The sequence below is a fragment of the Lynx rufus genome, unplaced genomic scaffold (assembly GCF_022079265.1).
Source record: "Lynx rufus isolate CCGP_SWC_20201006 ecotype Redwood Valley unplaced genomic scaffold, mLynRuf1.p SCAF_4, whole genome shotgun sequence".
In the NCBI taxonomy this organism is placed as follows: domain Eukaryota; kingdom Metazoa; phylum Chordata; class Mammalia; order Carnivora; family Felidae; genus Lynx; species Lynx rufus.
In genome coordinates, this window is record NW_025814856.1 from 58,639,744 (window position 1) to 58,655,075 (window position 15,332).

General features: G+C 56.8%; 1 protein-coding gene across 2 annotated transcripts in view; it reads right to left on the reverse strand.

Moving 5' to 3' along the window:
- Window positions 1-5,145: 5,145 nt before the first annotated feature.
- CHCHD6 (coiled-coil-helix-coiled-coil-helix domain containing 6) overlaps window positions 5,146-15,332 on the reverse strand; it is a 251,133-nt gene continuing 240,946 nt past the window's right edge. For both annotated transcript variants that reach the window (XM_047097231.1, XM_047097230.1), the window contains 2 exons: window positions 7,997-8,132; window positions 5,146-5,360 (listed from right to left, as the gene is read on the reverse strand). In XM_047097231.1, coding sequence (XP_046953187.1) covers window positions 5,355-5,360; window positions 7,997-8,132 — 142 coding nt within the window. In that variant the 3' untranslated portion in view covers window positions 5,146-5,354. The remainder of the gene's footprint in view (window positions 5,361-7,996; window positions 8,133-15,332) is intronic.

Sequence of the window (15,332 nt, forward strand, 5' to 3'; positions counted from 1 at the left end):
GGACTCTATACATGACACAATTCCTGCTAACTCCTCCTGCTAGACGATAAGCGCAGGGGGGCATGGGCCAGGTACTGCGTAGGATACAATAATGTTATTGGTTCCTTGGGTTTCCCTAGAAGCCATTCTGGGGTAGAGGTGAGGTTGCAGGATATTTATGTGGGAGTGTCCTTGGGGTCAGCACTAGTGGGTAAGGGGAGGAGGCAGAGGCCAGACCCAGCTCTGGAGTCAGAACACTCTTCCAGGTTGCTCTAACTTGGGGCATGGGAGCTGGGCCTCTACACCCCATCCCATCAAGCAGCAATCGGATGTGAGTTCTGGCCTGCTGGGGTGTGACTTTGGTGAGGCAGCTCCCCAGCAAAGGCACTTCCCAGAGGGAGAGGCCTTGGGGGCGAGCGCTAGCTGCCGACGGCTGGCCCTAAAGGGGATGTGGGTAGTGGGTCCTCTGCCTTCACATTTATAGAGCACCAAGCATGGGACACCTGTCACCCCAATCCCTGCAGGGGGTGGCATCTATGACCGTCTCCCTTTTAAAGATGAGGAAACAGAGGGCTAGCGCCTTAGGAGCTGCTGCCCCCGGGCTTGGGGCGGGTGCTGGGGCTGTCTGGCTCCCCATTACACTGCAGACTAGGAGCTCCAGAGACGGTGCAAAGGCCAGGACGAACACCCCAGGACACAGTGCCTGCTTACGTGCTGGTTTCCTGGCAACTCATCCTGGGAGCCATTGATGTGTGCACGCTCCCAGTCGTCAGGAAAGACTGTGGATTTGGCTAGTTCCCTTTCTGTCCTGTCGCTCTCGCCTCACCTGTCTTGCCTGGGTCAGGTGCACGCACATCTGGGGTTTCTAAGTCTTCCTACATGCTGCCCCTGTTCGCGTTCAAACTGTCCACCTCTGCTGCTCAGACACTCCGTGTCCGGAGGTCTACCTTGCCTGACAGTAACATAACCACTCCAGCCTCCTCAAAGTTTGCTGGTCCATCGGTCTCGATGCTTCTATTTTCAACCAGCCTGTGCCCTTATTATTAAGGTGAGGTCTTTTGTAAACAACACATGGGTGGATTGTGTGTGTGGTGTGTGTGTGTGTGTGTGTGTGGTGGGAGGGGGTGTTGTTTTTGGGTGTATGTGTGTGCGTGTGGGTTTGCACACTTAAAAACGTGTCCCCCGCCCAGGGGCGCCTGGGTGGCGCAGTCGGTTAAGCGTCAGCCAGGTCACGATCTCGCGGTCTGTGAGTTCGAGCCCCGCGTCAGGCTCTGGGCTGATGGCTCAGAGCCTGGAGCCTGTTTCTGATTCTGTGTCTCCCTCTCTCTCTGCCCCTCCCCTGTTCATGCTCTGTCTCTCTCTGTCCCAAAAATAAATAAACGTTGAAAAAAAAAAAAAAGTGTCCCCCTGAAAGGTCATGTGATTCGCCTCCTCCCACAGTGGCCTCAGGGCGGGCGCTCTCTCCATCTGCTGTGACACTCTGCCCTTCCCATGTCCAGTGCACGTTGGACTCTTCCTCCATGCCCTGCTCTCACCCCCAGCTCAGCCACCTAGAATGACTTGGGAGGTCTGCAGCCATACCTGTACCCGCTCACGGGTGGATAAGGTGTTGGCACGCGGCCGAGGCAGGCAGGTGTGTGAACCAGCACCTCACAAGAGATCCTGCCCCAGCGCTCACGGCAACCTTGGCGGTGACACCAGCTCAGACCCTGCCTCGGCATTGCTGGGCCTCTCCAGGTCAGTAATGATGCTGGCAGGAAGGAACTCTAGCCGTTTCTTTTGCCAGGGTCCACACTCTTCATCTGGGGGTGAGGGATGAGGGGAAAGGTGCAGGACTGCCTCCCCCCCGCCCCAGCTGGGTCCCTGGAGTGGGTAGAGTCAAGCCTCTAGACAGCCAGGACCCCGGCTCCAGAAAAAGGTAGTGTCAGCTGTGTGCAATCTTGAGCAAGTTACTCACACTGTCTGTGCCATGGTTTCCACCCCTGGAAAGCAGGGACAGTAATGGTCCTATCCCCCACAGAGCTCTGGGACTCTAAATGAGTTAGCATTTACAAAGGGAGTGGGAGAGGACCTGGCACGTGGTGGATGTCTGATGGGACTACTCTGGAAGCTGTCCATCATGTGCCAACACAAGCTAGATATGCACACAGGGGTGTGCACATGCCTGTTTGCACCCACTTCTCACACCCACCCAAGCACAGGCACAAGCACACAGGCCCACATGCTTGCTCAGCACCTCCCAGTCCTGCTGAAGTCCTTGCTGCGCGCCTGCACCTCAGATCTGCTCCTTGTAGCAGGTGGCCTTGCCCTCTGGCTCTGGCTGGGTTCAGCTAATGGGAGGCACGCCCGAGGCTGAGGATGGCAGGAGGGGAGAGGCCTGGGCACCTCTACCTTCTCGGCCACAAGTGGGCACTTCTCACAGCAGCTGTGTCCCCTCAGTGGCTCCAGCTCCACTGAGTAGAGCCCCCATGGTATCAGCTTCCACTGGGGGGCCCTGCCTCTTCCGTCTGTGCCTGTAGCCCCAGGGTGATGCCAGTTTCCCACCGTTGCTAATTTCTGGGCTGTCAGACCATTCCATTTGGGTTTTGGCTCCTCCATCTTCAGAGTTAATTCCCCATATTCAGTCCCCTGTGTTTAAAAATAATCGTGAGTGCTGGGGCACCTGGGTGGCTAGGTCGGTTGAGCGTCCGACTTCGGCTCAGGTCATGATCTCACGGTTCGTGAGTTTCAGCCCCACTTTGGGCTCTGGGCTGACGGCTCGGAGCCTGGAGCCTGCTTCGGGTTCTATGTCTCCCCCTCTCTCTCTGCTCCTCCCATGCTTATGCTCTGTCGCTCTGTGTCTCTCAATAATAAATAGACACTAAAAAAAAATTTTAAAAAATAACCGTGAGTGCTTTCGGGTTTCCTGGTTGGACCCTGGATGTCACAGCCAACATCGGATTTAATCCCCTAGCAACCAGGTAGGATGGGTATCAACACTCCCTTTCAACAGTCATGTGGCTGGGAACCTGAGCCCAGGAATGTCTGCCTCCAGGTGCACACGATGTTGGACACACCCCTCACCCATGAATGCTCTCTCAAGCCAGACTTCCTACCACATATGGCCATGTGGAGGGACTGGAGGTCCACAAAGGTGACACAGAAATGCAATAAATGCATACACACAGGTGCACGGAGCCTGCACCTTGAGCACACACGCCTCCCCTCCACGTTCCAATACAATGAGACGATGGCTCTGAGCAAGTACCCCCCCCCCACCAGTCCCCAGTAGTAGGAAAGAGGTGGAGATTGGAAGGGGGAAGGCTGGTTCTGAATTGAGGGGAATCAGGAAAATGGGCTGAGATCCAGGAGGAGAGAGCCTGGGAGCATTAGCAGGTGGTGAGCGTGGCTGGCTGCCTGCACAAACACAGTTCATACGTACAGATGGGTGCACGCACCTACGTGTGCACAGACCCAAAGGCACCCGTGGACACACATACACAGATGGGCAGATGTCCACAGACCTAAATGATGCACACACAAAAAAGCACCCTCTATACACATGCAGAGATGCATAGGTACACACACATACACACACACACACACACACACACACAAAGGTATCTATCTATATATATACGCATCCACATGTGCACACACAAAGGCACCTATGCACACACATACACGCCCAGATGGAGCGTCCTGCCCTCGACGGACTCCTGGGTAGAAAAGTAGAGTCTGAGAGAGATTCCTGGCAGATTGGGAAGTGGGACAAAGCCCTGGACACCAGAGGCTTCTGAGGGAGTCCTGAAAGGGCCTCAGCAACTTCCAGCTGAAGGATGGCTCCGATTTTGCTTAAGCTCAATAATCCAGGTGACCTGTGACCCCACCGTGCTGGCCTGACAAAGGGCCAGTGGCTTCTTGGGCTGCTGGGGGAGGCCGGGAGGAGGCTCAGGCCAGGGCACCCTGCCACCCACCAGGGCTGCTCACCTCTGCATGCACCCCGAATGCCTCCTTGTGTGTTTTGGCAAGCTGACCCAGAACATGGAGACAGGGCATCTCCCAAAGCTCTTTTCCTCTCAGCCAATATGTAGCTTGGCCGAATAAAGCTGCCTTGTGCTACCTGCCTGGACAGCTGGACACTGCCGAGCCTCAACCCCCACTTGAGCTTTGTGTGTGAGAGTTCGGGGATGAGCAGAGATGCCTGGGCTGCAAAGCCGGAGTCGAGATGCAGGCTCTCAGCTCCAGATGGCGAGGGGCTCTCCAAAGGAACTTTCGCAGGAAATCCAAGGTCACCAGCAAGAGCAGCTGGTGAATCAGAAGCCCCATCTCAGGCTCCTGCTGCGTCCCTCACACAGCCCTGGGCCAGGCTCGGTGCAGCCCGGGTGTGGTCAAGACACCTCAGCTGGGATCCCTCCAGAAGCCAAGGACCGGCAGACCAGTGTGTGGACCCCAACTAAGCAGAGCACGTCCCAAACATCGTTGTCCTCTGCACTTCTCAATCCCTGTGTCCTTCACTGCAGCCCCCAGAATCACCAGCACCCAAGCCAGAGGTCTAGAAATCATCCTTGATTCTCCCCTATACCACTCAAATCCAGAGGCACGCTAACCTCGGCTGCTAAGCCTCGCCTCGGTCTGTCCCCCGACCTGGCCCACCAGCCTCCCACTTATCATGCCCTCAAGTGCCTGCAGGGCTCTCCTTGGCACTCAGTCCTGCCCCACTTGAGCCCACCCTCCCCCGAGAGCCACGGAGGTGTCACTCAGCCCTAACGTCGTGGCCTGGCATCCCCCTATCCCACCCAGCCCCCGATCTGCTTTCTGCAAAGCCCAGCTCTGGGCTCCCTGAGCCCTGCATCTGGGGTCCCACTCACCCAGCCTCTGGCTTGCCCAGCGGTCATCCATTCAGCTTCTACATCGGAGTTCAGACAGAGCCTCTGTCAGGAAGCTGGCCTGCTCTCTCCACTCCATCCCCAGAAAGAACTGCATTCCCCTCATTTCATCTCCTACCTGCTTCTGGGCGGCCTTTTGCTGCTGCAGCATAATTGGGGGCTTCCACATCTGTCTCCCCTGCTAGGCTGGGTGCTCCCCAAGGGGGAACAGCCTGTTTCATTCAGCCTGCATCGCCGTGGTCCAGCACAGGTATGGACAGAGAGGAGGCAGCAACAGCTGTGTGCCAGCTGAGAGAATGACTGAAAACAAAGACATTTGCTTTATTTGTTTTCGGACAGTAGCACATCCTCTACTTCCCAAACACACGGCAGCCCCAAGCACAGAGACATCCATAGGCACCCAGGAGAAAATGGCTGTGGCCCAGGGGTCTGCGGACTGTGGTCCCATCACTGGTTCCTTCTTCAGAGCTCCAAGTCACCGCCAGGGCCAGGATGGAGGCCTGCTCCTCAACCCTGCAAAGGAGAACAGGTCACAGTTCAGTCATGGCCCTCTCGTTTGGGAACCCCGCGCATCCCCAGAACCTCGGCTCTAAGAGGGCCCCTGGCCCTCGGGATGCCCCATGAGTGTGACTGTTCGATGGAAAGGGTGCCCCCCAGCTGGTCCCTGCAACCTGGGACTGTGCCTCTTCGTCTCCATGCCCACTCAGCACATGCCTCCGGTGGCCCATTAACAAGGAGCCTGTGCTCATCTGACCGCCCTTACAGACAGGCAGGCAGGCCCCAGCCCAAGGCTGCTTCACCCTGCCAAGGTCTCCCCTGCCTTCTTACCTAACCACTCTGAGTTTTCTAAGTGAAACCAGTCAGAGAGCGGGCTCTGCTGTGTGAGAGCCTTCACCATCAGGCTGCGTCTTGCTGGAACCTGCCTCCAAGGCGCTGCCCACATCCACACGCACGCACACATCCCCGGGCTTGGAAGGGACCACGCAGGTGCCGGCAGGAGCTCTGGGGAGGCACCTCCTGGTAGTGGGCCTCTGATACCCACTCCCTGACTGCCAGAGATGAGGGCTCCTGCCAGCTGGTATTTCGAGAAGCAAATCGCTATCAGAGATCCCCCCGGCCCCATCCCGGCTCCACCAGGAGCCTTCTGAGGCAGAGGTGGGCAGAGGTGGGCAGAGGGCAGCAACAGGGTACGCTGTGGGCACCGAGGGCCTCAGGAGTCGGTGGAACATGCTTCTCCCAAAGGAACGCTGCACACGCCGCGCAGTCGGAGCAGGGCCGGCCTCCGCTGCTGCCAGTTGCCTGGGCTCCAATTTAGGCTTTAATAACGCCAGGGGGTGGGGGCCGGGGAGGAGGGAGCCAGGCCTGGCAGTGCCCCAGAGCCTCTCTCAGGCGTGCTAGAGCTACAGAGAACACACTGGAGATAAATGCAATCTGTCTTCCTTCGTAATCACATTTTTGCCTCAGTGCAATGAAGATATATTGGTGAGATGTGTTTGTTAAAGATACATTCTGCTGGGGGCGGGGCGGAAAATTCTGTGGCCGTGGGGCCCGAAGGGAAAGATGGAGGGTAGTCGGGGGGCCGGGGTGGGGGGCCAGAGGGCTCTGCGGGGAATCAAGGAGGCCACAGCAGGACCCTAGGCCTCTCCCTCAGTAGAAAGTTAGGTGCACGGTGTGCAAGCCCGTGCCATGGTCCTCCAATCCCACCTGGGCAAGGGTTCTCGTGCTTGCCTTCACAAACACCTTGGTAGAAGTGAAGGGGCCCAAGAGGGCCACCTGTTCCCATGGCCCACATTTTGTGGTGCAAGGCCACTGGCCCAGCTCCGCTCTGCACTGCAGGGACCGCCGGCAGGGTCTTTGCTGCTCAACTTGAAATTGAGAAACAGCTTTGCATGCTCTACGGCGGGGAGGAAACGTGATCTCCTGAGCAGACTTCACGCCTGGTGCCGCGCGGAGCTGCTGCTGGGCCCCGGGCTGTCCCAGAGCCCACTCTGGGTAGCGGACGCTGCGGCTGAGCCTCAGAGCCCAGACGCGCACACTGTGCCGCACGGGGCCCGAGCTGACAGAAGAGTGAGGAGGGCTCTGGCGAGGCTGCGCTTTTGAGCAGGAGAGACACTCTGCCGGACCTAGCCAGACCGGACCTCCGACCTCAGCCTTCCCGCCACCAGTACCCACAGCAGTTTGTCTCCTACCGGGCACAAGGGGCTCTTCCACAGGAAGAAAGCCCCATCCTACAGCCCATCTAGCAAACATGCCGGCCCTCTGGGGAGGTCCAAGTCAGGCGCCCCTAAGTGAACGCCAGGGAGGGCCCGGGTCCAGCCTGGGGCAGTTACTGCTGGGCTTGAGAAGGGCGATGGAATTGTCTAGAAGAGGAACGGCAATGGGGGGAGGTGGGAGGATGGGGTCGGGAGCTGGCTGGGAGGGTTAGGGGAAGAGGGCAAGACCTTGGGGCCAGCTCTCGGGGGAGGCCCGCTGCCATCCTCACACATCCAGGACACCTCACCGCTGCCCTGAGGAGAGCTGGGGGGTGTAGAAGACCTGGGACCACCGTGACCCCCTCCCACTCACCAGAGGCTGGGTGCTAGCCTGCCCCTTCAGACCCACACAGAAGGGTGGGCCAAGAGGTACCCTTCGCTCCCTCATCCTGTCGGGCAGGCTGCACCTACGTTTCTACCTCCCTGAACCCAGAGGCTCTTCTCCTTCCCAGGACTGCCCCTGCCCTTTCCGTGACCCTGACCCTGCACCATGGGCCCTTCCCGTGAGCTCCTACTTCCAACTGCTCAAAGGTAAGAAGTGGGTGGCACAGGCATACCCTTTACTAGGTGGTGGGACCCAGAGCTGCTCCCAGACCCGCTCCCGGACCCAGAGCTTACTCAGAGCCGCTCCCAGACCTAGCCTGGTGGGGTTCAGGGCCCCTGGGCCCTCTTTTCCTAACCCGGCTATCTGAGGGCAGTCATGGGATCAGCTAGACATAACGTCCAAACCAGGAAGTGGCAGAGGAAATCAAAGTTCCTGAGTCCGTCCCTGTGCACAAGGCAGAGGCCTCGAGGTCGGCATGTCTGACTTCGCAAAGACGGGCCGAGAGAGTCCGGCATCGGCCCCCGGCCCCCGTGCACCCAGCAGCCCAGGCCAGGCGCAGGGCGAAGCCTTACCTTGTGGGCGGCGCTCACGCAGTGCTGGTAAGCCTTGACCAGGTCCGAGCACAGGAGTACTTCTTGTAGGTGGTCACGGTAGCAGCGGAGGATCTGGGCCTGCAGCCCTGAGCACACAGGCTCTGTCTGGCGGGGCCTGCAGGGACAGAGAGCAGCTGGGCCTGGGGTTCGGCCCCAGCGGGCACAGAGGGGATCCGCTCCCTCACTCAGCACCACTGGCTGGGCACCCGGCAGCCATCAGCTTCGGGTTACTCCTCAGAGAGAACCAAGAACACAGGGGGTCAAGGGCTGTCCGCAGCGGCAGACGCCGAGGGGACCGGGCTGGGGCTGCGGGCTCCACAAGGGCTCCAGCCCCGCAGGAGAGGGGCCGAGGCGGCCGGCTGGAAGACCCCCGTGCCCACCCCCACTTGCTGCCTCGTAGGGCTCTTCCTGCCTAACGGGCACACCTGACTGTGACTGTGCCATTGCACACACCGCAGCTTTCTCATACAGAGGTGGTTAATCTGATCTCAGAACTAATATATGCGCAACGAAGAGAACGGGAAAAACCACAGAAGTGTCTAAAAACATACATAACATTTTTAGAACCTCACTTCCTGGAGATAACCTCTGCAGCGTTTGGGGGGGACCCTTTCTTCTTTTTTCTTTCTTTATCAGAGAAGGTTCAGAACCTATCAAAAAACGAGTCTGTTTTCTTTTCTCAAATATGAAACGAAAACCAAAGGAAATAGAGATTGTGCTGAAGTGGATCAGTGGCATCCCTGGGCCGCTCTGACCAGTCTGTCTCCTTCCCGACGCCTTCTATCGCCCCCTCTCCCTTCCGTCTCTCTCCGGCAGGCACACGCGCATGCAAGGTCTCACTCACGTGCACACACACACTCACGCTGCACGCCAGGCACCGCCCTACTCATCCTTGTAACACCTCTGTGCAGTACGTGCTATGATCTCTCACCTCCTGCTACAAGTCAGGAAACCGAGGTACAGAGGATGAAGTAACCTGCCCAAGGTCACCCGCTGAGAAGTGGGAAGGGGGGCAGATATTTATGAGGGTTTGGCTGCACTGTTTTCACAGATGGTTTTCAGGCCAGGTCCACGCCGGAACCTTTGCTGCCATAGAAGGAACCGTAGAAGGCACATGACATGGCCTTTCGGCATAAACACCACCTGTGGCCAGGGCACTTGACGGGAGTTGTAAAAATGCAGAAAGCCCCTCTTCAAGGCTGTCAGCAGTGAGAGGATCACTCTGGCACTTGACACAGCTCTGCCCCCATCACCCGGCAGGGAGACTTGCAGGTTAATAATTCTCCCGGCCCGGTGTCTCGATATTTTAGAAATCCAGCCATGCAGTGGGTATGGAACGGGGCAGCACCATTATTATTTTAAGAGAACTCAAACAAACCGAGTTCGTCGGTAAAGAACAGCAAGCAGTGGAATGAATGCTCAGTGGCTTAGCAGGTCAGACACCCAGTATTGAACAGTCTCACTTTACCAGCCCAGAGGTGGCACTTTCGCTACCGCTCTGCCACCAACGATGCCACGCCGGGGCTGGGTGCCCCTGCCTTCCCCTGCACCGTCCCCGTGTGTTGGCTATCATCCTCAGGCCTGCTGTCTCACGTACGTGATGTGATTGATTATGTGATGGAAGAAGCAGCCCGCCCGTTCCTGGGGTGGGGGTGGGGGGGCAGAGAGCAGAGGGGACAGCTCAGGAGGCCGCACTGGCCTGGCTCTGCCCCAACAATGTGCAGTTCCATTGGGTTCTGAGGATGCAGGCATAGAGCCGAGGCCGGCCCTCTACTGCCATTCCATTCCCGTCCTTGATATCACCGCCTCGGTTTGTGTCCATGGCATGGGCGAGATCTTAGGGATTTCCTACTGAGGACACATGGGGTCTCATCTCAGCACTAGCCTCCCATCGTCACACAGGGCAGGAAGATGGGCTCCTAGGATTCAGCTCTTTCCTCTCGGAACCCTGGGACCCCTGCCACTAGATTCTGTCCGCCACCGCCCACAACTGGGGCACAGGTGGGGCACCTGCCTCTTCCCAATTCTTGCCGAAGGTCTCTCCATGCTTGTATTTAAAACTCTTCGACATTGTGGGCCTCTTAAAATGGATTTTCAGGGGCGCCTGGGTGGCTCAGTTGGTTGAGCGTCCCAATTCGGCTCAGGTCATGATCTCACGGTCCGTGGGTTCGAGCCCCGTGTCAGGCTCTGTGCTGACAGCTCAGAGCCTGGAGCCTGCTTTGGATTCTGTGTCTCCACCTCTTTCTGCCCCTCCCCCACTCATGATCTGTCTCTCTCTCTCTCCCCCCACCCCAAAAAAAATTTTTAAAATATATATTAAAAAAATAAAATGGATTTTCAGCCTTTTGCTGGACATTTCATCTTGGGCAAATTCTCTCTACAACTATGCTAATTGCTTCACTCCCAATTGTTCTGATGTTCTCCCTTAGGATGCCGGGAACACACAGAGCTTTGCTTTGTGCCCTCCATCTCAACTATCTTCCCTTCTTTGTTTTACTCTCTTGTTCTCCGTCCTGGGGGAACACAGCTTATTCCTTCCCCATTCCAGACCTGCCCTTGGCAGGGTGAAGCCCATGAGACCACATCTTTTTTGTGGCTCCTTCCTGGTGTCTCTGTTGCTGTAGCTCCCAAAGGCACAGGCTTTATCGTACCCACTTTTGGACCCCCTGAGGCAGTACTCTCCATCACGTGAGCCCATGAGTGCCTGCTCCCAGCTGCAGCCCAGCCGGCCGGCAGGTACTCGGGGGGCATCTGTAGTTGGGGGAAGCACCGGGCTGAGTAGAGGCAGAGGTGTAGCTGTAAGGCTGTATAGGCCTCCAGGTCTACGGGGAAACAAGACAGGTGGGGTCAGAGCCCCCCGGGCCGGCTGGTTGGGCCGAGCTGTCCTGGAGCCACAGCACCGACCCCATGAGGCCTCACCCTCTCCAGATCTGCCACAGGGACACTGGCTTTCACTCTGCAGGCTGTAAAAGGGTAGAGCGGTTGTCTCCTATCTTGTCCCTCTCCTTCTGCCCCCGCTTCCTTCGGTTTCAGGTCCCTGGATGGAGGCCCCCGTGCATTTTGAGGGCAAACATCACAGAACCCCCCAGTAGGCTTCAAGTTCAGGAGAAAGTGGGCCACAGAGAAATCCATCCCCTCGAAACCAGGATCACCTCTGCAACTGCAGAGGCTTCTCTCCTCTGGGACTTATCAGGAACAATATGAGGAGACAGGATAGCAGGCAAATGTCAACTGGAAGAAATTTCACCCGTTTGCCTACAAAATGGCTCTGAATGGGAAGGCGGACAGGGAGAGCACAGCTCTCCAAATAAAAGGCTCTCTCTGAAGCAAGGTGGGGCAGGGCCTGGGGTCCGACCATTCGTGAAATCCGCTGCGTTCTATCCAAGCACAGCCCCACCCTGCCCTGGGCCACACCAACCCTATTTACACTGCATACAAATCAGCACAGAGGCTGAGAAACATTCAGGCTTATAAACAGCTGCTTTTTGAATGCATAAAAAATGTATCCACAACTTTCCAGGGATTGAGAGAAGTCCAGCTGCCCTAAGAGGTGTTCACTGCCACAAGTATGCCCTTTGCACATTTAGATCTAATGGTCCACGTGGCTTTGAAGGGGTTAATGTCACCCAGGGCAGAAGGCTAAGAGTGCATTGCTAAGGAAGGCAGCTCTCCTCTCTGGCCCTTACTGTCCTCAGCTGTAAACTGGAACACTGCCCGCCCTGGGCTAACGAAGGCTCGACAGGCATGTGCATGACAGTGTGTGTCGTGAAGGGCCGCTCTCACCAGCAGCCTGGCTGTCAGTGGGGCAGGGGTAAGGCTGGGGAGGGAGGAGAGCTGAGGAAGAGAGGCCAGTGTTACTGGTGGCACTTGGTAAAGAGTGAAGACAGGAGGCTTTGGGGCTGGGACTCTAGATGTCGGCTCAAAGGTGGGGCCTTGTCTGAACATGTCCCTCTCCCTGTAACCTAAGCTCTAGTGTCTTCCAGACGTTGCTCAGATCTTGTCCAGGTCTTGCTGGTGCCTATTTCCCCAGCAATCTTTTTCTTTTCTTCTCTTCTCTTCTCTTTTCTTTCTTCTTCTCTTTTTGTTTTTGTTTTTTGAGAGAGAGCAAGAGACCGTGCTCTCAAGCAGGGGAAGGGGAGAAGGAGAGGGAGAGAGAAAATCTTAAGCAGGCTCCACAACTGTGAGATCATGACCTAAGCCAAAATCAAGAGTCAGATGCTTAACCAGCTGAGCCACCCAGGCGCCCCTCCCCAGGAATCTCGAGGTACCAATCACAGTGCATCTTCTCCAAGGATCCAGCAGACCCATGAGCGTGGCACCTGTAGACCAGTGGGGAAAACACAGCTTTTGCCCCAAACCCGGGGCCAGGCTCTGGCTGTACCATTTCCCACTGTGTGGTCAGGGGTCAGATGGGGAAGAGGGCCCCCCACTGTGCAGACCTGCTCGAGACTCAGCACGTGGGGGTCAGTCCTCAACCCCAGTGTCCCGAACACTGAGGAAACAGGCTGAACGTTGCTTCCTCTGCACAAAGGGCTTCCACACCCTCCCTGCCCTGAGGGCTGGCGCGATGGCCACAGACAGGGCGCATAATGAGCAGGAGGCAGATACCAATGGACTCTAAGCCCTGCCCTGTTCACTCGGACAACAGGCCCGTGGAACCAACCAATCACCAGGGGCACCACACAGATGTCTGGGAGTGAGGGCCTCAGAAAGGCCAACAATGCCACGATGACTTCTGGGCATTCAGGATCAGGCAGCCCCCGCCCCCCATGCTGCCCACGAACCAGAGTTCTACCTCCTTGGTGGTAATAACATGTTTCCGTAAGAGCAGTGAAAAAGAACGTTAGAAAAAGGCAAAGTATTAGCCAGGAATAAGAACACGCTCCGCCCCCCTCCCGTCCCACAGCACCACGGTCAGGCCCACAAGGCCCTTGTGTGCTCCCCACCGCTGCCCAGCTCTCTGAGAAGCAGAGCGGCTCTCACCACCGGGCACCACACACTGGGAACCCTCTACCTCTGGGCCGCCTGCTCCCCTCCCTTCCCACTCTGGGCACACAGGTTCCTTACTCCTTAACCTCTGCCCTGCAAACCTGCGAGCTAGCCCATCAATCACCCCTACCAAACCCGGAACTTCTCCTCCACCCACTGCCAATCCCCAGGTCTATTCCACAGTTTTCCCTAAGAGCTCAAGACTTCTGAATCCAACAGGCCCCTGGAGCCTTCGCTGCAGGCATCCCAGGTTGCCCTGACTCGCCATTTCCTCGATGGGATTCACCATCTAGCACTCCCCTTCCCTGGTTTCCTGCCTTGGTGAGTGGCTATCCCTCCGGCCACCCACCTTGGTGGAAAACCTGGATTCGCTCTAGATGTTTCCTCCTGCCTCCATTCTAGATGTCTCCCCCCGTCTTTCCAAATATCTCCCTTCACTCTACTGATCTCCTCCTACTCTCATTCTAGATATTCCTCCCACCTTCACTCTAGATATCTCTCCCACTTTCATTCTAGATGTCTCCCTGCCTTCGTTCGAGACTTCTCCCCTGCTTTCTTTCTAGATGTTTCCCCCACCTTCACCCTTGTTGTAAATATCTCCTCCCACCTTCGTTCCTTAACGTATCCCTTTTGCCTCTAAGTAAACCAGCCCTGCCTTTCTCCATTCAAACTGAAAACCGAAGATGCCTCCATTCGCCATCCCAAAGAGCTCAGAAACCCATTCTCCCACTTCTGGTGACCTAACCTACTCTTACCTGGGCACATCTAGATGCCACTTGCTGCTCTCCCTGCCCCCAACCACCCTCCACGGTCAGAGGTTTTTCATTCCCCTCAGATGTGGCATTGGGCCTCTGGCTCCTGTTTACAGAAGCCCTACCTGCCTGCCCATCTCCTGCCTCCCCCACCCCTCCCCTGCTCCAATTCTGAGCGGTGCCCATAGCAGACTCCCGTAGGCCTTCTCGTTGGCCATCATGATCCTTCTAGAGGGTCTCCCTGAGCTCCCACAGCCTCTTCTTTGCCCCACCGGCTTCCCTCCCCCATGCCACCCCCTCGAGTCACATAGTCCATCAGTGCCCCAAGGGCACTGCCAGCTTCACACACCTTTCCACAGGGCCCTCCATCAGCAATTCCTGCTCAACCCCAGTGCCTGAGTGGCCTCTCCTACTGGCCTTTCTCCCTTATACCTTCACTATTCCACTCTGTCCACCAATACACTCATTTTTCTAAGAAGTTGAACACCATTTCAGACCCAAACCACCTGTGCCCCTTATGTCCCTCTTAGCCCACCCTCCTTTCCAAGAAGCACTGCCCAGGACTCCCCCTCCTACCCCTCACCCCTGGCCCCCAGGTCAGCCTCATCAGGCTCGTCTTACTCAGGGTGGTCACGATAGCCCTGCTATGGCCAGCAACACCGTTCATTCCCTGAGGCCCTCTCCCTCTGCTCCCTGGAAGCTCCATCCGTGACCCCTGCTCTCCCCACAGCACTCGGCTCACAAGCCACGCTCCACGCCAGAGCTCAGCAGGTCACAGGGCTCAAGCGGGCCTGCTGCTTGCTCCTGTGCCCCCCTCCTCCTGCACGCTTACCTTGGGAGACGGCATCAGCACTGACGAGACTAGCTGGACGCCCAGGAAAGGAAAGTCACCCCTGCCAGAGCTCACTCCCACCTCCCCACCACGCCAAGCTGCCCTAGGCTTTATCTCCCAGAAGCTCCTCATCCAGTCCCAAGTCCCCATCATTATTTAAACAGCTACTTAAACTCCTCCTTACCTCTGGCCCATCTTCTCTACTGCAATTGGTGATTTTTCTAGAACACAAAGCAGCCCAGATTTCTAAAACGCCAAGCCAGTTTAAAAACCCATTTCTTGGGTGATTACCAGAAAGGAATCTGTGCTAATCATTATTTCATTTAATCACCAGAAGAAACTTATAAGGTGGGAACGTTACTTATTTTTTTAATTTTTGTTAAATGTTTATTTACTTTTGAGAGAGAGAAAGAGAGACAGAGCACGAGTGGGGGGTTGGGGCAGAGAGAGCGGGAGACACAGAATCGGAAGCAGGCTCCAGGCTCTGAGCTGTCAGCACAGAGCCCGATGCGGGGGCTCGGACCCACGAACCGTGAGATCATGACCTGAGCCGAATTCAGACGCTCAACCGACTGAGCCCCCCAGGCGCCCGTTTACTTACTTTATCTTAAATGAAGAAACAGCGGCGCAGAGAGACCCAGCAGCTTGCTCATGCTTCACGTGTAATAAGCAGGAGCAGCAATCGGGTTTGAGCCTTACTCTAGGCCCGCTGGCTCACTGTGTTCCCGTGATCCTTGCGCAA